Below are 24243 nucleotides of genomic sequence, written 5' to 3'. Positions count from 1 at the left end.
AATAATAAAATACAACATAGCAGTGCAAATGAATAAACTATAACCACAGGCATCAACATGGACAATTCTCAAAGCTAAGCAAAATGAGTTTGACCAAAACATTACTCCTTATATAACTGCATTTTCTTAAATTCACAAAACAAACAAAACTACACTAGTTGGGATATACTTAAAAGGTAAAAATTTTTAAAAGCACAAAAGTGATTACCATTTGATGTCAGGAGAGAAGTTGTCTTTGGCAGGGGAAAGGCACAGAATTTTACCAAAGGATTAAAAAAATACTTCATTCTGTATTTGTTCATCGTCTCCACATTCTTGATACTTTTATACCGCTGTACTTATTTGCTCATATGTGTATATTACTAACACAAGTACATATGACTGATTTGAACCCTTAAGTGGAGCATACTCAAATTTTCTACACCTCTGGTAACTTGCACTGAAAATAAGTATTACTGATCCTTACTGAGCATTTACAATATGCCAGACAGATGTCAGAATTTTATGTGTGTATACATGTGTACATACGGACTTGTGCTGCATAAGAAGGGTTTTGTCAACGACAGATCACATATATAGCAGTGGTCTCACAAGATTATAATGAAGCTGAAAAATTCCTAGTGCCTAGTGACACCGTAGCCACTGTAACATCACAGTGCAAAGCATGCATGTTTGAGGTGATGCTGGCATAAGCAGACCTACTGCGCTGCCAGTCTCATAAAGCATAGCGTGTACAATTACGTACGGTACGTAATAATTAATGGTAACGAGCAGCTATGTTACTGGTTCATGTATCTGCTAAACTATACTTTTTATCTTATTTCAGAGTATACTTCTTCCTCTTAAAAAAAAACAGTTAACTGTAAAATAGCGTCAGGAAGGTCTTTTAGGGCATGTTCCAGGAGAAGGCATTGTTATCGGAGGAGACGGCAGCTCCACGGTGTCGCTGCTGTGGAAGACCTTCCGGTGGAACAGACGTGGAGGCAGAAGACAATGACACTGACGATCCCACTCTGCGCAGGCCTAGGCTAATGTGTGCGCGTGTCTTACTTTTTAACAAAAGCAGTTTAAAAGTAAAAATAAATAAATGGGTTTTAAAACAGAAAAAAGCTTATAGAATAAGGATATAAAGAAAGACAATATTTTTGTACAGCTGTACAATGTGCTTGTGTTTTAGTAAGCTAAGGTTAACTTATTGGGTTAATTTATTATTGAAGAAAGAAAAATATTTTCTATAAATTTAGTGTGCAATGTTTACAAAGTCTACAGTAGTGTACAGTAAGAGACCTTCCCGCTCACTCACCACTCACTCACTGCCTTAACCGGAGCAGCCTCCAGTCCTGCATGTTCCATTCACAGTAAATGCCCTATACAGGTGTATCATTCATCTTTTATAGCATATTTTTACTGTCCATTTTCTATGTATAGACATACCTGAATACCCGAAATACTTACAATGTAAGTATTTGTAAATGTAACAGAAATGTTACAATCGCGGACAGTATTCAGTGTCATGCTGCGTAGGATTGTAGCCTAGGAGGAACAGGCTATACCACATAGGCCAGATGGATAGTAGGCTATACCATCTAGGTTTGTGCAGTGTGTTTACACAAGGAAGAAACTGACTAATGATGCATTTCTCAGAAGGTGTGCCCATCAGTAAGGGACACATGAGTGTGTGTGTGTATATATACACACATATAAAGTATAGACATAAAAAATATAGCCACAAACAAGAAATAAGATTATCTGCTTTTAAAGAGGAAATCGGCACACAAAGGAGTAAGTAACTTGCCCAAGGTCACACAGCTCGTAAGTATCTGGGATTCAATCCCAGATAGTCTAGTTCCACAGCCTACATTCTAATCCACAATGGTTAATTTAAAAATAAAATAAAATCAGGCCAGACACAGTGGCTCACACCTATAATCCTAGCGCTTTGGGAGGCCAAGGCGCGAGGATCACTTGAGGCCAGGAGTTCAAGACCAATCTGTCTCTACAAAAAATAAAAATTAACCAGAAGTGGTGGCATGTGCCTGTAGTCCCAGCTACTCAAGAGGCTGAGGCAAGAGAATCACTTGAGCCCAGGAGTTTGAGGTTACAGTGAGCTGCGATGACACTACTACACTCTAGCCCTAGCACAGGCAACAGAGCAAGACCCTGTCACCAAAATAAATAAATAAATAAATAAATTTTAACTTACTAATAAAAGTATATAAAGAAAGAAAGATTTTCAACTATTCTAGTATATCCATTAGTGGTATTTTAAAGCAATATTTTGTCGATTTTACTATTAGTCACATAAAATGTAAAGGAAAAAGTTTATAATGATTTTTATTGATTTCACTATTCAATATCCACCTATAAGGGATTACCAAATCTACAAATCAAGTTCAGTTGAACTACTGCAGGTGAAACGTTAGCTCAACATAGGAAACAAGGTGCTTTTAAAACTCTAGGTTAACAATTTATATTTTTATTTATCTACTAATAAATTATCACAAGCTCTCTTATATTCTAATATCTATTATGCCCAAAGCATTATGTTAGGGGCTTTATATCTCTGTATCTCACAATAATTCCTTGTAACAACCCTATGAGGTAGGAGTTGGTGTCCTAATCCTACCAATAAGGAAGGCAGGTTCTGCAACCCCAAATCCCACAGCTAAGAAGAGGCAAAGCCAGAATTCAATGTTAAGTTTGTCTTTCCATCTCTGTCCTATTATTTTCCCATTATCCTGAAAACTGCTTCTAAATTTGAAATGTAAAGCATGACTCATTTATAAAAATCAAAAACCCAGCATTAGTCATCATCATCTTTCGTTATTATGCTTTTGTGATCTTGGTCAAGTTACCTAACAGCTCTGAACCTGGTTTCCACATTTATTAAAGGAGGGAAAAAAACAGGACCTGCTGCCTAGGAATATGACGATGATCAATAAGATCATACTTTTAAAGAACATAAGGCAGTGCCCTACACAATGTGAACACTCGGCAAGAATGAGCAAATTTTTATTATTTTTATTGGGGAAAAGAATGGTTGGTCCTCATGGTAAACTTAAAGTGCACTTGTTTCTTAAAGTCCTCAGATTGAACGCTCTTCTGTTGACAGTGAAGAAATGTCAACAACCTAATGGGAATAGTGTTTTCTTTTAATAAGATACTATATAGTAGTTATTGCATAAAATACATGCATTAACATGGACTAACATCAAAAATAATATTAAGTGAAATACCAGGTTAATTTTGTCTTGGTATTTTTGTGTCATTTTCAAACTTTTTCTTAAAGAAGGCTTATACTACAGTCCCTGACCAGGAAGATAGACTTACTACCTTAACTCCAAATCCTGAGAAGGGGCCTCTTCTCCCCATAAATTCCCTGAGAGTTGCAACCTCATCTTCATCTTTGCAGGATACCTGTTCTCCCTCCGCCTCAGCACCTTAGACCAATACAGGGTTCAACAAGCTAATAAATTGCTGAAAAAGTGTTCCAAGTACCACGAACATACAAGTATATATGTCATTATTTGATAGGTTCAGAAATTGTTCCATATGCAAAAGAGCTTGGGGAATAAAGTGTGTATGTACAGACAAAGCTTGATTTCCAGATTTCGAAAAGGGAATGTTTAAGTTTTCTCTTAATAAGTTAAAACTTACTTTCAAATAAAAGGTTTAAAACCCCAAATAAAAAATAAAAACATCAATAATTCTAAGTCATATTAACTTAGTCTTTTGTAAATATTTTCCCCATATAGTTTCATTATTTTTAAAACCCTAATTCAATTTTTTCTTTTTTCTGAATATAAAGGGAATCTGCAGATGTTTAATTCTGATGGGCTGGTCTACTATAAACAATCTTTACCTGAAGGCTGTAATGTGTTTGTAAGGGCTTTGAAAATGCCCAAGTCTTATTACTTAGAGAATTAACAAATTTTCAGGCAAGTAAAGAAAAACTATTCTTATGGACCAAATTGTGTCCCCACAAAATTCATACGTTGAAGCCCTAAGGCTATAGGGTCTTTGGGAAATAACTAAGGGTAAATGAGGTCGTAAGGGCAGGGCCTTATTCCAGTAGAACTAGCAGCCTTATAAAAAGAGACCCTGGAGATGGACCTGTGTCCCCGAGCCCAGGCACTGAGAAAGGCCATATGGACAGACAAGGAGGTGGACATCGGAAAGCCAGTAGGGAGCCCTCACCAGAACCGAACTGTGCTGCCACCTTGCTTTCAGACTTCCAGCCTCCAGAACTGTGAGAAAATAAATTTCTGTTGTTTAAGCCACCAAGTCTACAGTATTTTGTAATTGTATCCAGAGAGGCAAAGACAACTATCACTGGTATCAGAATAAAAACGTTTAAAGAACTTGCATGAAAAAGGGAAAGCAATGAGTAACTCTGATTATCAAAGTGAATGTTTAAGCATATCTACAGACGTCATTTTTTAACATTTTTTTTAATCACTAAAACTGCCCAGAAAAGCAGTGGCATAAAGGTAATGTCAAGGTCTCCCTTTATGAACTATACTTACCCATTACTTGGCAAGGCAGCCACACCAAAAAAATAATTACATACCATGTATCGATTATCATTTCATGAAACGTGTGTTTAAAAAAATGCAGTTCTCACAACTGGTAACAGACTACAGTTCATTACAGAGTTCACTTCAAAAGAAAAACAACCACAGCCATTAGGCAGCAGTTTAAAACTGCCCAGAGGTTTTCATATCTAACCAAAACACAAAAGTCTGAATTCAGACAGCATGAGAGTGGGTTAACTACAACACAGACCAATAACGTGAAATTTACAATGCACAGAAAATTAAGTCTCAATCTGCGAAGTTCCAAAAAACATCCTTAGGATAAGAATAAATGATCATTAAAGAAGGATTGCATCACATAAGTCTACAACCATTATCATGAAATTTTTTTTAATCTACTAGCAAAGTTGAAGCTGAATATATACTTTTTTCAAACAAGGTAGAATTTTTTATTTACAAAAATAAAGTTTAAATGTAGTAACTTTTTAACTTGTAAGGAATATCAAGCTGATTCATCTATCCTGTAATCATAAATCTATTAACTATTTAAATTTTGATTCAATTATTTAGATGTCCAAGTCAAAATTTAGAAAATACTGAAATAATTAGCATATTTTTTCATAGTTTGTTAAGAAGCATTTTAAAATTTAAAAATCTGAATTTTAGGGTAAGTAAGCATTTTTCTGCTATAATGTGAAATGTAAATTTTTTCTTTAACATGAAAAAGATATGACTTTCTGTATTTTTGATATCCAGTGCAATTGTTTATTACTTTTCTGTACACATTTTGCTCATATAGATTTCGAAATTGAAATCTATAAAACAATTTTAACCATTTTGAATGTCTATGTAGATCCAGAGGAAAAAATCTAAGATTTTTATTTTCAATAAAAATTCAAAGAATGCTGGAGATTTCATGTTTAGATTTCAAACTTTTGAAAAGACCTCCAACGGTCAATATATTACATCAATTTATAACAGATATAGTCCCACAACAGTGCGGCTTTGCTTACCATCCCCTTCCCATTACTTCTTCCTCATTTTCCCTTCCCCCAAAACATTCTCCTACAACAGAGGAGGGTTTTGTGAGTTATGCCTAGGATAGCACAGTTGCATGAAAGATGGATAAAAATCATTAAACAGAGGAGGAGAAAGGTACCTACTCAGTAGCTGTAAGATACCTGTTTCTTCCTGTCTTAAGAACTAAGAGGACTCTCCTGAGCAGGGCCACAGCACAAACCTAGGATTCCCATGGCAACGGCAAGCTGCTGGTTGCAGCTGGTTTCTGCTCAGAGAACTCCAAGAGCCTAGGGAGATCTCCAGGTGAAGGTAATAAGGAAAGCGCTGGTGCTCAAGGATAGCTCTCATCTGGCTCTCAAGAGATAGGAATTAAAAGATAACTTGAGGTTATTGCCCAGCACAGCTCCACCCAGCCCAGCCCTCAGGAGAAAAGGAGCAGGTAGGAATTCAGGGAAGAACTCAGGGCAAGAACAATGACAACCCATTTGACCTGAGGGTCAGTTGTGTCAGATGTGTGAGGAGGAAGGAGGCAGGGAGAGTACAGTGTCCAGGAGAGAGAAACAAAGAGCCTCATATCAGGAAAACACTTTCAGGGTCATATTTCTTTGAAAAGTTGTATGAAATGTTTAATTTATAATTACATTAAAAAGAACTGGCCACAAAGAAGTATTTTATTTGGTGTATCGAGGAAGGTACTATATATCATTTGTAGATATTATTTGACTAGAGAGAAACTCATTATAAAATTCACTGTTTTATTTAAAAAGTCACATTATAACACTTGAAAATCTTGCCGTTACTATTTGCAACACAGGGATGAACCATAGGAAAAATAATGAAGTCTGAAAATATTTTAATTTACTTGTTCATTTTATGATCTGAGCACCACAAAAGCATAATTTTCATTTACTATCATTAGCACAAAGAAAAGAAAGATTACGATGGGTCATCTGACCTAAAAATCACATTGAAAATAGTGTCATGGCACAGCTAGCACTAAATTATTTCCTACTAATTTTAATGTTGTTTCAATTCTCATTTTCAAAGATACAAAGTGAGTAACGAGCCTTTATATGAAACGAAGCTTATGTTTACAACTGAAGCAATTGAAAAGATACCACTCTGGCATATTGACTATTTTTGAACGAAAGACACTTAATTCAAGTGTTGGAGAACAGCAGGTGCAAAAAGATCACTCTGACCTTGCAGCTGTTTCTTAAAAGCAGGAGATGCAATTCCCATGTGAAAGGAATAACAGCCTATCCTCAAGGACAAGAAGTTGAGGTAGAAAGAATTCTCTACGGACCTTGTTAAGATAACTCTTATCTTTTGGGCCTGCCCATATAATTTAGTTACTTTTTCACATCCTATTACTCTTTGTGGAATTCAGCACATAAGTGTTTGACAGTAACTGCTTCTTTGGGTCTTCATCTCCTTATGAGAGTTCCCGTGCCACATAAAATGTGTATTACTTGCATTAGATAAATTTGCATGCTTTTCTCCTGTTGATCTGTCTTATATCAATTTAATTCCCAGACCCAGCTAGGACCCTAAGAGGAAGGAGGTGGACTTTTGCTGCCCCTATACAACTGAATGAGCATCAAATTACTCTCTGTAAAATTCATGAAAAATAGCACATACTGTTTGAAACTTAAACCAAATGTTTCTTATCTGAAGCTATCTTTACAACTCCCAAAAGGATTCTTTTCTGTCAAAGTTGCAGTTTTAACCTGTGTACTCATAATAGACCCTTCTCACATGTTAAAAGCTTTTGCCATTTGAAGATTTGTAATTTTTCATTTACTTTCCTTTAATTGTTCGAAATTAGCAAAATATTTTAAATGCTAAATTGTCATACAAAAATTAGTGGCCTTCTTCAATCCCAAGAAATAATCTAATTCTTACATATGCAATCAACATTCTTAAAAATATTTATTAAATGAGTGATTAACAAAGTGGGTTCTGGAGTAGAAGGTACTAGAATGAAATCCCAGTTCACTACCTTTGTGATCCTGTGAAAATTAACCTTAGAGCCAGTTATCTTGTAAGTAAAATGGGGTGAACATTATCTACTTCACAGGGCCTTCGTGAACATGGGATAAGCCATAGAAACTTATAAACCAAACTAGCACTTAAGTGTTTAATAAATAACACTATTACTATTGATTTTCTTGTAAATACCTGACATTGCTATTGGCACTAGGGATGTCAAGATAAAGCCAAATTAATTAGGGCCTCTGCCATCAAAGACTTTATGGCTAATAGGAGATCCTTAAATTAACAATCTTGCAAATTGCCATGTTTTCCCTGGGAAACACTAAATTGCTACCTTTTCTCTTGCGAATACAACTTGCACTGCAATGACCAAAGATGCCTAAGGGCAACAGAATCAGTAGCAGCCACAGGTTCTAGGAGCGAAGGGGAAACCTGCAGAAAGGCCAGCCTGGTGCCAGTGCAGGAAGTGTGTAAAGCCTTTAGTGCCACTGCAGTAGCAGTCAAACTTGAACAGCCTCAGGTCTCCCAGCAGAGAAGCAAGTGATAGCTCTTAGTGGAAAAAGTAATATCGCACCCCAACCCTGGAGAAAACCATAACTATTTTAGGTATAACGTTGAGAAACAGAGGAAAGCTCTCTCTGCTGCAAAAAAATCAGCTCCTCTCAAACTGTTCAGTGACCTCAGGATACCAATGACCTACTTCCTCCATGCAGTCATCTACACTGGTGGGACCCCTCCTTGGGGTCCCAGAGTTGTAGTCTCTAACGAACCTGGTTTCATAACTATACTGTTACCATCTTTTGACACTTGTCCTCTACACTAGACTGCAAGTCCTTTCATTCTTTTTTACATCCTTCCCACCTAGCACACTGACTGGGAACAACTTCAACAGACACGTGTTGAATTATTAACTGGCACCAAGCATTGTTCCTGGCAGCAGAGATAGAGACGTTGAAGACATATTCCCTGCCAAAGAATAAATAATCTAATGGGGAAACATAGTCAGAAACTCAAATATGAGAACTGCACTAATGGAAAAGACTACAATTCCAGGCGTGGAGGAAAGGTATGGGAAGAAATGCCCAGGTAGAATTAGGGTAAGGGATGTTTCCCCCAATTTAACAGGGAAAAGCTAAAGAGTTCCAGGCAGTTATAAGATTTATTTCTATTGGAAACAGACTCTGGGAAGTAACATACAATGGCACGAGGAAAATTTCTGAAAGAGAAGAAAAGGCTGGTAGAATAAACGTTAATTCAATTTAGAAAGGAACACTGAAAATATAACTGTTTAAAAAAATAACTAAATTCCCTCAAACTGAATACTTACACTTATCATAAAAATTCTTACCTCCCTGAAATTCCTTTTGTCGACCCTGGGATCTCTGGTACAGGCCGATGTCTTAGCAGAAAAGATCGAGATGGTCTTGAAACCAACTTGCTACGACTTCTCATAGGTGATAGGACTGGCGATGATGGAACATACAAATCATTTACAACCATTTCTCCTTGAAATTGAAAGAACGGGGACGGTGGTGATTTTTCTAATACACCATTAGGTCCATTTCCAGAATTTTCTTCTGATGTTGAACAGCCAACTGAAGAAATGCATTCAGGGTCTGCCTTAGGAAGCTTGCTGAGATTTTCTGAGATAAAATTAACTTTTTCTGTTTGTTGTTCTTCGATCGTGCAATCCATAGTCTTCTTTGTAACCAAAGATTCTATTTTAATATTTTCACTACCAAAAAAAGAATCATGAAAAGGTTCCATATTTGGGTGTGGTTCTTCTGAAGCAGGAAGGTCATGTTTAGAAAGAGACAATTTATCATCTGATTGCAGAGGTTGGCTATTTTCCACACCAACATCAATTTCATCAAAACTTTTTGTAACAGTCTCCAACTGTGGTGGGCTGGTTGTCAGAACACTAGCAGAATCTGAAAGTGCTCCGCAGGTATCCTGACCTGGAGATGTAGCATGGTGATCCTTTGAAGTGTCATCATTCTTCTTTGCTTTATGAACATTTGCATATATTGACATGTCCTGCATTTTTGACAAGATTATTTGTAACTGTTTAAGTATCCTCCGGCGGTGTCCTGTAGGTGATATTCCAATTTTGTGTAGCACACTATCATTTATCGCTGCACAGTCCCGCACAGTAGTAAAACCAGACTCACGGAAGCGTGAGAGATACTGCTCCAAGTTAATGCTCATTAGGAAATCTTTAATATCCACATTTACTTCACTGACTGAAGACATAATGGTGGCTTCATTACTAAGCTGAATTATGAAAAGCAGGACAATGAGATACACAAGAGGATGCACTCCTCTGTTGGTTTCTCCTTTATCGACTGTGACTAGAAAATTTCTCAAAATGTTATTTTCTCCGCAGTGACCGCTTTATGTGCTTTCACCTGCGAAAAAAAAGAAAAGTAACTTATTAAGATATTTTAAGTATTAAAATCTAGTTTTGCATTATAAGCTTTCTTTGAATAAATACAACAGAAATTAGGACAATAATTCTCACTCACGGAGTTCGGAATCTTTGTGCGTTGTTTGCAGGCCCTCCAGAGTCAACGCCTAGGTATGGTGTGGAGGTACAGGACAGAAATGCCACGAAACTATGACTTTCAAAAAGGTAAAAAATGACACTGACACAAATACAGAATGATCATGTATCAAAAATTTTATTCAAATAATTAATTAACGAGGGAATGAGTAAGATGGTAAAGCTGGTTCCAAGAGCATTTGTGGAACAGGTATACACAGTTCATCAGAAAAGGCATTTTTTAAAACGTATTAGAATAAGACAACTAGGTTAGATAAAGAACTGGTAATGTCCTACAAGACAATAAACCCATAACATTTGGGGTTATCTTTTCTACTGGACAAAAATTTCTAAGCTAACAGGTAACTTCCCAGTGTCCAGGCTCTACTCAACAAAAAGCAAAGTCAGGCACAGGAATTAGAATTAAATATCCCCAGGGTAGGCCTGTTAAACAAGATGCCCAAGAAGGGCCTGAAAGAACACTGTTTTGACTTCCAAGTTTTAGGCAATTTTTCTTAACAGTAGCTAAATATAAACAACTTTCCCCTTCACTACACTTACTTTCAAAGATTTAAAAAGCAGTTAGAACATACTTCTCAGGTCAATGGTTTTCATCTCACAAAAGCAGGCAGCATTATACAGAAATAATTAATACTGATATACAAGGTAACACTAGTTGAATAATTAGCTAACTTTTAAATACATTAAGTAACAGAAAACACAGTAACGCGAACACACTAACACGAAAGGACAAGGAAAAGGTTTAAAGGTTACATTTTTTTCCAGTGTACACAGCAGATTCATATAGGCTCATTTTTCTTCCAAAAAACATAATATTAAAAAAAAAGTCAATTTATCCAGGTGCTGGTTATATAGATGTGATCACTTTCTAAAAATGCATATGTGCAAATTTCTGTATATAATGCTTCAATAAAAAGGAAAAAGTACAGAATATGCATAACACACATATAATGAAGTAATAAAATGAGACACACCCAAACAAGGTAAATTTCCCTGAGCAAACTTTGATGCAATGCTGAAAATCACATATTGCAATAGTTCTCCAAAAGGCACGACTTGGACTCCACATACGTATGACTTGCCAATTGCCCGTAAGCTATTGCCTCAACTATCTAAAAACATGAGCAAACATTAAATAAACAGGTATAGGATAAGAGGGAAAGCAGTGCAGAAGCAGAGAAATGAATTACAAACAAGAGATGGAAGATAGGAAGTATCTTTGTCAATAAGGTATCACTGGGTCACACACCTAAAATGCCAAAATGTGGAAGGAAAAAAAAAAGGTAGATAAACCTCAACACCACATACACACCTAATTTTCAGATAAATCACTCTTATTCTACACAACTACTATGTAGATAAATGTATTGCCTATATTTTCTGGCACATCACAAAATAGAAATAATTGCCAAGGGAACAACAAGTGAACATAAAATTCACCCGCTGTAGAATTTAAAATATGACCAATTGGCCAGTAATTGAAGAGGATTAGAAGCACCTTCCTTTTTGGGTAGAAGAAATTACAAAAGTCCTAGTTTTACTTACCAGTCTCCACAAAAACTTTAATGGGACAAAAACAATTTTAATAAAATACACACCAAGAAACCTTCTGATCCTTTCCCCAATCCTACGGCAAGTAGTGACACCATCACCCAGCCAGTACCGCAAATCTAAAGCCCAGAAGGCATTCCCAAGTCCACCCTTGTCTTACCACATTCAAGGAGGCAGGCAAGACACTGATTTTACTCCTTTCTATGCACAGAACTGTGTCCCCCTTCCCCCAATTCATGTTGAAGCCCTAACCTCCAACGTGGCGGCATTTAGAGACAGGGCCTCCCGGGAGGTAATTAAGGTTAAATGAGGTCGTAAGGATGAGACCCTAACAAGATAGGATTAGCTTCTTGTAAGAGACACCAGAGAGCTCACTCTCTCCCACCCCTAATCCCCAGGAAGAGGGCCCTCACCAGCAACCTTATCAGCTGGCAACTGGATCTTGGACTTCCCAGCCTCTAGCACCGGGAGAAAATGAATTTCGGTTCTTTAAGCCATATAGCCTGCGGTATTTTGCTATGGCAGCTGAACTGACTAACACACTCCTCCATCCCCACGGCCTTTATCATGGTTCAGATTCTCATTACATCTCCTGCCTGGATTATTGCGACAGTCTCTGAACAGGTCTCTCAGCCCGGTCTCCACATATCGGCAAACTATCAAAAATCCAACGTCGGCATGTCACTCCACATCCTCAAGAGGATAAAGTCTAAGCTCATCATGCTCGTAGTGCCATATCACATTTCGGTCTCTGCCTAACGATAATAATAATAGCAGGTACAATTGATGTAAACAACAATTACTTACCAAACATCATACTTTATATATTTCCTACATAATAGGCATTCCTATGTACTAACTCAAGGCTCACATTCGACCCCTGCCAAACACAATGCCAACATTCTTCACTCACTTTAATTCATTCTTGTTAATTAACATTCCCCTGAGGCAACAAGTGTTCAATAGCCCCAAATCTTTTGCATATGTTGTGTCTTCTTTCCTATGCACCATTTAAAATCATTACTGTGAATAGTCAGGTATTTCCCTCCTCTGCGAAGGCATTCTATCAACACAGAATGAATCACTCACTTCTTTCTCCACATTCACCCATGGCTAGTGTCCTAGAACTCTGCGAAGCACTTGGAACATGTTAACTGAGCAACACACAAGTGCACATATAAGAATAACGTCTATTGGATGTCAGGCAGGGGCGAGGGGAGGAGGGGACGGGTATATGCATACACAAAGAGTGCAATGCGCACCATCCGAGGGATGGACACACTTGAAACTCGGACTTGGGCGGGGAGGGGAGGCAAGGGCAACATACGTAACCTAAACATCTGTACCCCCATAATATGCTGTAATAAAAAAAAAAAAGAGAGATAGGAAAGAGGTTGATAGGGATGGAAGAAGTGATTGAGAGACCTATTTTATTAGTGTATGTGTGAGTGTATATTGGTGTATGTGTGAGTATTTATTTTAATACACAAAGTCCTTGCCTTTCTTTGGAGTATACATCCATACTTCCTGGGTGGCTGAATCAAGGACAAATATACCAAATGTTCTACCCAAAACTATCTCTGCTATCATTCAACATGCTGAACGTGGCAAATGAATCTGATTACTTTCTAGGACCTGGAAGAGGATCCCATCCACAGGCCCTACAATCCCCTCTGCACTTAAATGTCAGCTCCATCCTCCAATCATCTCACTTTTTAATTGTGTGACCACCCAAGGATGTTCACAGATCCAGTTCCTTCCTTAGAAGGTCAAGCCCCTAAGCACAACACTAGATACAAGGAGATGGGCAGGCCTAACTCTGTAAAATTCTAGCATGTGCAAACTCCTTAATATGAAATTGAAGCTCTCCATGTTTTGACCACCAACTGGACTCACTGGCACGTATATCACACTCCAGTCAGTGACTCTCCAGGTACTAGTCTGTGGTCTGCTGTACAGCAACAACTGCTGATAACAGGGCCCAGAAATCTGTATTTGAAACACCCTCCAAAGATGATTGAGATGTGCAACACAATTCAGTAATTACATTTCTAAATCTTTACACTTCCCAAGCATGCTTTACACTAGCCCACCTGAGCCTAAGTTCATCACTCTCCTCCCCTTGGATGGAATGCCCCTAACATATTGCAGACTAACTTAGTCTGGAGTCGGACTAAGTTCAAATCCCACCTCTTCCACTCTTTAGAAGTCTAAACATACACATGTCCATGTCAGTGTCATTACTTCCTCTCCTATAAAATGGAAACACTCCAAGGTACCTCAGCATTGGTAAGGACTCAATGAGACAATCCACCACAAGTGTCTCATACAGGGATACTTAGTAAACATTCACTTCTGTCACTACATTTTCACCACTACAGTCATTATGTCCCCACAGCTATTTTTTTTCCTATTCTTCAAGGTCTAACACACTTTCCTTCATGAGGTCTCTGCTGAATAAGACATACACTTTCTTCTCTGTATTTCCACCGCATTAACTGCTTAGCATGTTGTCTTAGTCCACTCAGGCAGCTTCAACAGAAGATGTTCTTTGATTTATGATAAGGTTACATCCCAATAAACCCACCGTAAATTGAAATATCCTATGTCAAAACCATGCTGCAGACTGGGAGTTACAGCCCGCTGCTGTTGCCCCACATCGCCATAGAAGCACGGTTTCTAGTGAGTGCATATCACTTTCACACCATCATAAAGTCGAAAAATCCTAAGTTGAATCATCATAAGTTGGGGACTGTCTATACTTTAGACTTGATAATTTATAAACAATAGAAATGTATTGCTCACAGTTCTGGAGGCTGGGAAGTTCAAGATCAAGGCACAGGCAGATTTGATGTCTACTGAGGGCTCATTCCTCTCAAACAGTGCCTTCTGTGTGTCCTCGCGTGGCAGAAGGGCAAAAGCGCAAACAAGCTCCCAAAGGCCTCTTTTTTATCCCGTTCACAAGTTCTCTGCCCTCATGACCTAATCACCCCCCCCCAAAGGCCCCACCTCTTAATACCATTACCTTGGGCAGTTAGGTTTCGACATATAAATTGGGGAGTGGGGGATACATACATTCAGACCATAGCAAGTGTTTGATCATACTCTGCTTGTTTCATAGATAGTACATTACAAAAGCCAGGACAGTGAAGCTAGACAAGTTGGGTCAAATCCCAGTCCTCCCATTTACTAGCTTTGTAAGCTTGGGTGCATATTTAACCTCTCTGTGCTTTAGTTTCCTCAACAGCAAAATGGGAGCGTTAACAGTAAACCACACCCCTCCCCTCTATTGTAAGAATTAAATGAGTTAATATATGCACAGCACTTAGAACACCAATTGGACATAACAAACACTAAGTAAGTGTTTGCCATTATCATTATTATAACAAACTCCGCCAAGATGACCAACCCATATCAGCTACACAATACATGCCAAATTGTTTATAAACACAGTGCATGACATATACACAGCACATGTTTGGAGAGTGTACAAATAGACATGGTTGTGTGTTTGCCCAGGCTATCTTGAACCACTTCAATGAGGAAGTAAAAGTAAAATGGAAGTATCATTTAGGAGCACCTGTTACATGCCCAGCTTGCCACATCATTTAATAAACAGTATCTTATTATTACACTTTATTGAGCTCTACCTTGGAAACACATCCTGAATCCGACTACTCCTCACCACATCCCTTGCTCACATTCTAGTCCAAGCCACCACCTTATCTATCTTAGACCACTGCAATAGCCTCCTGGACTGATATCCCTGCTTCTGTCCTGGCCCCTGGCCCCCACACAGATTTCCAATGTAGGAGCCAGAATGATTCACATTACAACAAAAGTCACACCATATCATACCTGAGACTTGCCAGCTACATCTCCTCTGACCTTCTCCCTCTGTCACCTGACAGCCACCGCACTGGCCTCAATCTGTTCCTACCTCAGGCTGTTCCATCTTTCAGACCTTCTTCCCTAACATACACCCATGTCTCGCAGCTCAATCATCACTTTAGTAGGCTTCTGCTCAAATGTGCCCTCTTCAGAGAGGCCCTCCCTCATCCCTCTGTGCACACAAGCACATCTTGTGACCCACTACCCCTCACCCTTGCTTTATCTGTCTTCACGGCATGTATTACTGCCTGATGTCTGTTGACTGCTCCAAGAGGGCAGGGATCTTGTCTACTCTTCACTGTTCCAGCCCTTAAGTTTGAACACTGTCAGGGAATAGCAGGTGCTCAATAAATGTTGCTGAATAACTTCTCCCCAGCTTTGAGTAGCTTTAAGATGAAAGAAGGGGAAAGTACACATGGTTTTAAAAATTTTTGTCCATGTAAGCCATCAAGCCAGTAAAGAGCAAAGACTGATTTCAAAACACGGATTTCTCCTATTCCTCCCACGAGAAAAAGAGGTCCTCAAATTAGGAGCTGGGCATGGCAGGAAGTCAGCTAGAAGCATTCCAAACTACATGTGGGGCTTTTAAGAACTCATGGATTGGGACAGGCTTCCCGCTTGCAATGCCTCAAGTAAGAAAAACCACTATAGTGAGCCCCTCCGAAACTCCCACTCCACCACCATTAACAGTGGAGCTTTTCCATATCCCCTAGTTGACTAGGAAAGAAAACAACTGAAAGCCACGGGCCACTTCATTAAAACATGAAGTCATTCAGTGTTCGGTGCTGACAACTTCTGGAAACACCTTTGCCTGACTCTGGTTTCTCACGGGGGCAAAACAGCATGGTACGATTGAATGCAGTCATATGATTAATCCATTCAAAAAAAAAAAAAAAAAATGACCACACCATTGTAAAATCAGAAACATCCAAATGGGAGGCGGGGGCGGGGGGGGGAATTTTAGCATAGTTAGAAACTACAAGTGTAACAAAATAGGCTTAACAATCACAGGATCACAGGACTGAAAGGAACCTTAGAAAATATTTATATAAATAAGGCTGCTAAATGAATAATGGAACTTTTCAATGTTATCAATACAAATCTTACAGAATCTAACAACAGTGAGAGTTTATTGTATTCCAGAACAGTGGTTCCCACTGGAATGGAACTATCTCCCCAGGTTAGATGCAGACATGCGTGAGAAAAATGCTTTTGCTGGTCTCAATGGCTAAGTGGCACCGGCAGATAGGGAAGGTGACTTAGGACACCCTACAATGGGACCTGACACAGAAAGCTCAGGTACAATTTTCACTCCTCCAACTTACAGTAACTAACCAGCTACCCGTACGGTGCCCAGCACTATAAATCATAAAAGAGGAAAGTGTCCCTGCCTTCACTTTGCTAACGAAACTTATTGTGGAGAAATAGCTAATTCCTTGGAAAATTAGAGGGCTCCATGTGGGTAACATGCTAATGAATTAACTAGTTCAGGCTACAGGTCTTACAGAAGTTCACCTTTGCTTCATTACAGAATATAGTCACAAGAAACAGGTATCATTTATTTGCGCATCAAGCAAATTCATTATTTAATATCAAGATACTAACTCCAAGTATTCATAAAAACAGCATGTTCAACTTGACTGTTCGCCACAACCGTGCAGAAGAGGAAGTGGTTCAGAGAAAACACGTTTGTTGGCATATGACTCCATCCCACAGTATAGAGCAGACTGTAAAGGTTAAAGGTCAAGACTGCTAGCTCATTGTTCTAGGCTGAGTGCTTAGCCTCAAGAAAAGCATAATACTGGTCACTTGGCATCTCTCTCCTCTATTATCCATTCACCTAGCTCAGCAACCTCATTAAACCCCTTACACTAATCCCGGTCCCCTCAATCTGGTCATCTCTTTTAACTGTGGTCGCCCACAGGCTCTGACCTCCTCCTTCCCCACCCACCAAAATAAACCCACCCTCTTTTTCATTCTCCCTCAGACTTACATTGCTAATAACAGCCAATAGTTGTGGAGTATTTACAAACCATCTGTGTAAGATCTCATTTACTCCTCACATCTGCCTTAGCAGGCAAATCCCACGCCCAAGACCACACAAGAGATGAATAGTGGAGACAAAATTCTAAGTCAGACTCCACAACCTGCACTGTTAACCATGATGCCTCCTAATAGCTAGCTACACAACTAATTTAATAGTAAAGTGGTATAGAAAACTTCACAGTCTCCCTCTCCCTTGTCTAGCTATGCATAAGCACTTATATTCACGTGAGGGAGATGCTGCTTAAATATACCATTCCTTGAAAGTTCAAGTTTTATACATCATTTCAGTTCGATTACGGGTGTATGTGTCCATGTAAATGTTAAACATGGAAGCCTACATTCACCTACATTTAATTGCCTGAGATTTAAGAGCCAATGACAAATTAAGGGAGAACATCTTTGTAATTACTGTATAAAGAAATCACAGCATAGAACTTAGTTTATTACAATTTATTTTGCATCTGTCATTCCAGGAAGACAACTAATGTAGGGTTACAGTACAACTGATACCGTTTAACAGTATGAAGCAAAATCAAATAATCGAATATCACCAAAATTAGTATTCACTGGCCATATGAGCTGTCAATGGTGATGGTGAAAAACCACTTGGCAAGAGAAAGTATAGATAGAAAAAGATACCTGACCACGATCTTAAAGGTTTAACCTTAAATCTTATGCCAAAGGAGATAAGGCACGGCAGCGACCCAAATGTCTGAGCAGAGGAACAGATAAACACAATATGGTATGTACACACAATGGAATACCAAGAAGCCTTTACTAAAAAGGCAGGAAATCCTGTCAAATGCTACAACAAAGATGAACCCTGAAGTCATCGGCTAAGTGAAATAATCAGTCACAAAAAGGACAAACACTGTATGATTCCACTTACATGCGGTATCTTAAGTAATCAAATTCACAGCAATAGAAGTGGAATGGTAGTTACCAAAGAGGAGCAGAGGAGAAAGGAATTGTTTCATGTGTATGGAGTTTCAGTTCTACAAGATGGAAAAGTTCTGGAGGTCTGTTTCACAACAGTGTACACTTAATAAAAGTTAAGATGGTAAATGTTATGGTATTTTTTTTTTACCACAGTAAAAAGGAGACAGGGAGATAGACTAGAAGATTTGAGCCAGCCTCTCAGCTTTTATTCAAAATGAACTCCCTGTACATACGTGGACTTTCTTCTTTCCTTTAGGGGCCAATTCAAGTCTTAAAAATACAATAACACCACATTAATGAGTCTTCGCTGACTATCCCATCCTTTCTCAGCCCCTTGTTAATTCCAACCAGGCAGTCATATATCTCTGCGGTCTCAACCCCCAGGATGCAGACCAGTACCAGTGCGTGGCCTGTCAGGAACCAGGCCACCCAGCAGGAGGTGAGCGCGGGCAAGCCAGCAAAGATTCACGTGTATTTACAGCAGCTCCCATCGCTCACATCTCCACCTGAGCTCCGCCTCCTGCCAGATGAGCAGCAGCATTAGAGTCTCACAGGAACATGAACCCTACTGTAAACCGCGCATGCGAGGGATCTAGGTTGCACACTCCCTATGGGAATCTGATGCCTGATGACCTGAGGTGGAGCTGAGGCGGTGATGCCGGTGCTGGGGAGCGCGTGCAAGCACAGATTACCATTAGCAGAGAGGGTTGACTGCACAATAAATGTAATGCACTTGAGTCATCTCGAAACCACCACCCCACAGCCCCCTGGTCTGTGGAAAAACTGTTTTCCATGAAACTGGTCCCTGGTGCCAAAAAGACTGGGGACTGCTGGTATAGACAGCACAATGCCTGAATTCCAATACAGGCTTCCCCACTTTTCAACAGCAAACTTTGATTAAATTATTCACTGTCCCTGAAGCTTGGTTTCTCCATTTGTAAAATGAGGATAATATATGTCATATAGTATTTCTGTTAGAAAAAAATAAGTGAAATATGTGAGATATATATAACAATACCTGACAAATTACAAGGGTACAATAAGTGCTGGCTATTATTAATGTATTTGTTGTATACAATATTGCACTTGATCATACTGCACTTGGTCTGAGCAGTATTCTTCTGCCTCCATAGTAATATTACATTCCTTCAAATTAGCACTGTAAATCATTCTTCTCATAAACCCACAATGCACCTAACACAGCAGTAAGCACAGTTTCATTAATTCAGTAAAATACAGATGTGGTTAGAGTTACGAAAATGATGATTTCATCTGAAGACTTTAGACCTGGGATACAAAGCACAGTGATTATGGAGATGCCAGCTCTGTTATGTGCTACTTATATGGCCTTATGAAAATTCCTTTCTTTTCCTGAGCCTCACTGTTGTCTTCTGTAAGCAGGGATGAAAACAGGCCTACCTCAGAGGGCTATTCTGAGGACGAAATGACGAAGTATGCACTAAGATCTTAGAACAGTGCCTGGCAAGCAGTTAGGATTTCATTAGTGTCTACTAGATGGAGAATAACTGAAGTTTGAACTGAGAAAAGCGAGGCTCTGAGTAAAATTATTTCATGGCTTGGATCAAAGAGTAAGGATTTGTCTATGTTTTGATTATTTATTATGCAATCTGAAAAACACAATTTCTTAAAAATCTAGAACTTAATATCCATTTCCACATCCAGTGAAGGCCAGAAATGCTAATTCTTTTACTTCATATAAGACCTTATTAGAAACATAGGTAATAGGTAGGTTTAGGTGTTTTACACAGTATCTCAATAGTTAAAAGCTTGATAATCCACGTAGCTTCAGTAATCTTTTCTCTTTCAACCTCTCCATTCAGGTTTTAAGTTAATTGACTAAGGTTTGTGAATGCTTTTTTCTAATGGACAGATCTCTACAATAGAGCTATAATTCTTGGGAAACCAGAGAAAGATTTCATCTTCCAGAGTTTTTACAAGAGCAGAATTTTAAAACTTTCATACAAATGTATACTCCACCATTTCTCTGAATGTAAGAGTCACATTTTTAGACTAACAACCAGATGTTTCAAAATAGCCTACTGTGAACAGTTTCCTCTCTTTGCATTTATAAATAGCACCCTGACCTCTTTTCCAACTGAGTTTGAGGGCTTATTCCCATTGGTTCAGTAACTGTCAAAGTCTCCTTTTGTTATAAAAAGAGGGTATCTCAGCAAATGTCTCCTAACTTATTGGCCCATTTATTCACATTTACTCATTCAATAAATATTTAAGGAACACTAGTCTTTCCAAGATAATAGGGGGAAATATTTGCAGTTCAAGATAAAAGCATCTTTTATCTTATTTGAGAACAGTGCTAAGTGCTACAAAGAAAGTGAAGATACAATGCCTTCCCTCCAAGAATTTAAAATTCAAAGAGATAAATTAGACATGACAAGCAAAAGAAAATGACATGCATATGAGCAATCTTTACTACTTTGTAAGTGTCAATACAGAAAGAATGCCCCAAAACAAACACAAAACAAAATTTTGGGGAAGAATCGATGCATTCAAAAAAACCACTTAAATTGTAATGATGAGAAAAATCAAATTTTATGAAGCTGACTTTCACGTGGTTTACATTTTAGTATTGTTTCATTTTTAATTAATGGAGAAGTGGCACCATCATCCTTCATGAGTGCTTAGGAACTCGAAAAATCTCAAATCAACTACATGAACACAGCAAGCTACTACTACGCAATTTAGAGCTCTGAGGATGGAGTGACCAGTGAAGAAGCTATGGAGAGGAGTTTCAAGATGCGTAGGTAGAAATACAGCTGGTGAAGCATCTGAAGTAGAAGGAATGCCTACAAAGGAGGAATAGAGGGAGATGTTCTCAGGCAACAGCAGGGAGGCAGAATAGCTGAGATGGACCTAGGATTCAACCAAGTAATAAAAGGGGACACCAGCAGGCAGACTGGAGTCAGCTGTGGAGGGCCTTGAACAGTAGGGTAAGTGCAAAGGTCTCAGCAGTCCCTCTCACCATCACCACCCCCATGAGACCAAGTCACCTGATAATCGGCATGGAGACCACACTCCTCTTCTGCTCTTCCTTAATAGATCATCTCTCCCACTCCAAACAGATCAAATCATTCTTCCCTCTTCCTAAAGCTATGTACTGTAACCAGTAGAGTTTTGTGCGTTTTTCATCCTATTTTTGTGAGAACCATCATGGCAAGATAAACTGTCTTATCGGCCCCTTCCTGAGTATTCCCTCACCTACTCATCCACCTGTGTACACAAATGGCATAAGAAAAATAATTCTCCCTACCTCTTCACAAATAGTTTTTAATCTCTGAATCTGCCCAGCAAAATGACTACTCCAATCCAGATCAGGACCCCTTTGTTCCCTCACTAGCATGGTAAAGAAGTAAGCTTGTGCTGAGTTGAAACTGTAACAAAATTTCACAGGTCAGACTTCTAATTAGAAACAATTATGCGAAGAGAATACCATCGAGTATTGTTTCAATTAAAGAAAGAAAGAAAGGAGCAAAATGGCTTAACTACCATTATATATTTAATCTGGCCAATATTTAAAAAGCAATAAATAAAATGATAACCAGATGGCTCCTCACAGCCTCTACTCTCACATTCATCACATCGGGTCAAAGCTAAGACATATTTCCAACACTATTAAGAACTTCTCCAACTAATTAATACTTTATAGAGAATTCCAAAAATCCCTACAGTGTAGTATGTGCAAAGACTGGACCCAATAAACTAGTTAATAAATACTAGTTTAGAGGGGAGAGGAGGAAATACATGTTAAAAGAAGGTTACTAAAGCAATGACCATCATTTACACTTAGCATTTTTATAGTCACTCTCACCAAACTTTCTCAGTGTTGCAGTGAGGCGGGCTAGAAAGTAACAAAACAAAAAATACCCTATTGGATATCATGAGGTCTGTAACCCAGAACCTAAACAGGTTTTGAAAACTTCACAGTTTCAATGTGCTAATGTAAAAGTTTTTTAAGGAAACTGCAACTCATTATAATCTGAGTTCTATATTTCAACCACTATAACTTAGCGCAGTTGAATCTGAAAAGTATTAATTGCATAAGTATGAACCTTACACCATGAGAAACTGGCAGTGATATCAGAAAAATAAGAATTTGTTTTTAAATGTACCATCAGCTTTTCCTTTCATAGGCAACCCACATAAAATCTGACAGGCTTGCATAGGAAGAAAAAAATACAAACACATGCTCACCCACATAAATACGTTTTAACGAGCCCTTTGACTTACCCTCTAGGTACGTTTTAATTTAAATAAATCTCTAAGTGCTGACAAATCAAGTCTATATAAAACTCTCATGGTGTTAGGACCCACCTTAAATGTGTGTGTGTTAAATATACGTTTGGAAAGGAGCCAGGAAGGTATTTCCACTTTAGGCTCTAGCCTAGTTCCATGACCCATTTTTTTTTCTTTTGTAAACATTGTTAAACAGTGGAATGTCATAAGAATTTTCCCTCAATATTTATCCTGTAAATGTATGAAAGTCACAAATAAGACTTTAAAGGTATTTATTTATTTTTTCCTTAAAGTTAGCTTCCTTTTTAAAACACCCATAAACTTCATCTTCCAATTACTTATGGGCAACGTTCCATAAACTTGTGCGGGTGGAGAGTGCTTAAGTGAGGAGAAATCGATACTGAGCTTGTAAGTACAATACTATTATTGGTAATAACAATGACATTCGATTAAATGTACTTTTAAAAATAGCTTATTTTCAATACACTTTTTTTTTTTAACACGAAGGCTATATTCCACTGAGCAGCCTTCTCCAAGGACAAGCTTGCAAAAAAATGTTGCCATCCCTACACAAACTTGCAACAACCTAAAAATGTCATTCTTCCGCACAAACTAGCTTATTATTCTCCTGGATTTTTCCTCTAATTATCAATGGTTATATAATTTCACGAAGCCTTCCCCCAAGTCGAAATAACTCCAGACCGCCTCAAGGAGGTGGGAGAAGTGTTTAAGACAACAAGCCGGAATTAAATAAAATAAAACTTACTTCACTAAATAGGTGGATATCAGTCACTTCTCCCAAGAGAAACTATCTCCATAAGTAAACGAGAAAGATAAATCTGGTAAACTCACTGCCGACAGGTCCCCGTGTGTGGTGCTGAGTTCAGGCAGGTGGAGGCCAAATGATTGTAATTAAAGTTAATTAACAGGCCTGTCGTCTCAAAGTGCATAGCAAGCAGGGTGCGGGGGAGCACCGAGACCGGGGCAAAGTCATTATCTCTACCGAGTCAGTAACCTGGTGCCCGGAACTCGCTACAGCTCCTTTTTATTCGGGGGTGGAGAAGCAAGGCGGGGAGTCTGGCTGTCTATCCGGATCGTCAGTTTCCCGGGTCAAATCCCAGAAGTGGAGTCTCTGTGTCACTTACCAGCTTCTGGTTTCCCTTCAAACGCCCACGCGCGGGAGCGAAATCCAGGGGGCAGCAGTCGGAGCCGAGCACGTTGCGTTCTGGAAGTGCACTCCGAGAAGCGCCGAAAGCCCCGGCCCTCCCGCGCCGGGCCCCCCACCCGGAGCCCCGAGGACTCGCCTTGCGCGCGCACCGGGCGGGCGGGGATCCCCAGCGCCTCTCCCTGCGCGGGGCGCTCGGTTCTCGCCCCTCCGCCCCGGGCGCGGGGCCGCCTCCTCCTCCACGGTCCCCGCACGCTGCCGGGCGG

The 24243-nt window shown here is 39.1% G+C and overlaps 1 protein-coding gene across 1 annotated transcript in view; it reads right to left on the bottom strand.

Annotated features, from left to right (window-relative positions):
• Positions 1-24019, bottom strand: part of ARAP2 (ArfGAP with RhoGAP domain, ankyrin repeat and PH domain 2) — a 177262-nt gene extending 153243 nt beyond the window's left edge. Inside the window, exons 1-2 of the mRNA XM_012644474.1 lie at positions 23958-24019; positions 8899-9958 (exon numbers count right to left, since the gene is read on the bottom strand). Of these exons, the coding sequence (XP_012499928.1) occupies positions 8899-9803 (905 nt within the window). The 5' untranslated portion in view covers positions 9804-9958; positions 23958-24019. The remainder of the gene's footprint in view (positions 1-8898; positions 9959-23957) is intronic.
• Positions 24020-24243: the final 224 nt, after the last annotated feature.

This window comes from Propithecus coquereli, unplaced genomic scaffold (assembly GCF_000956105.1).
Source record: "Propithecus coquereli isolate 6110/MARCELLA unplaced genomic scaffold, Pcoq_1.0 Scaffold213, whole genome shotgun sequence".
Taxonomy (NCBI): Eukaryota; Metazoa; Chordata; class Mammalia; order Primates; family Indriidae; genus Propithecus; species Propithecus coquereli.
This window is presented reverse-complemented; position numbering and strand designations above follow the sequence as displayed.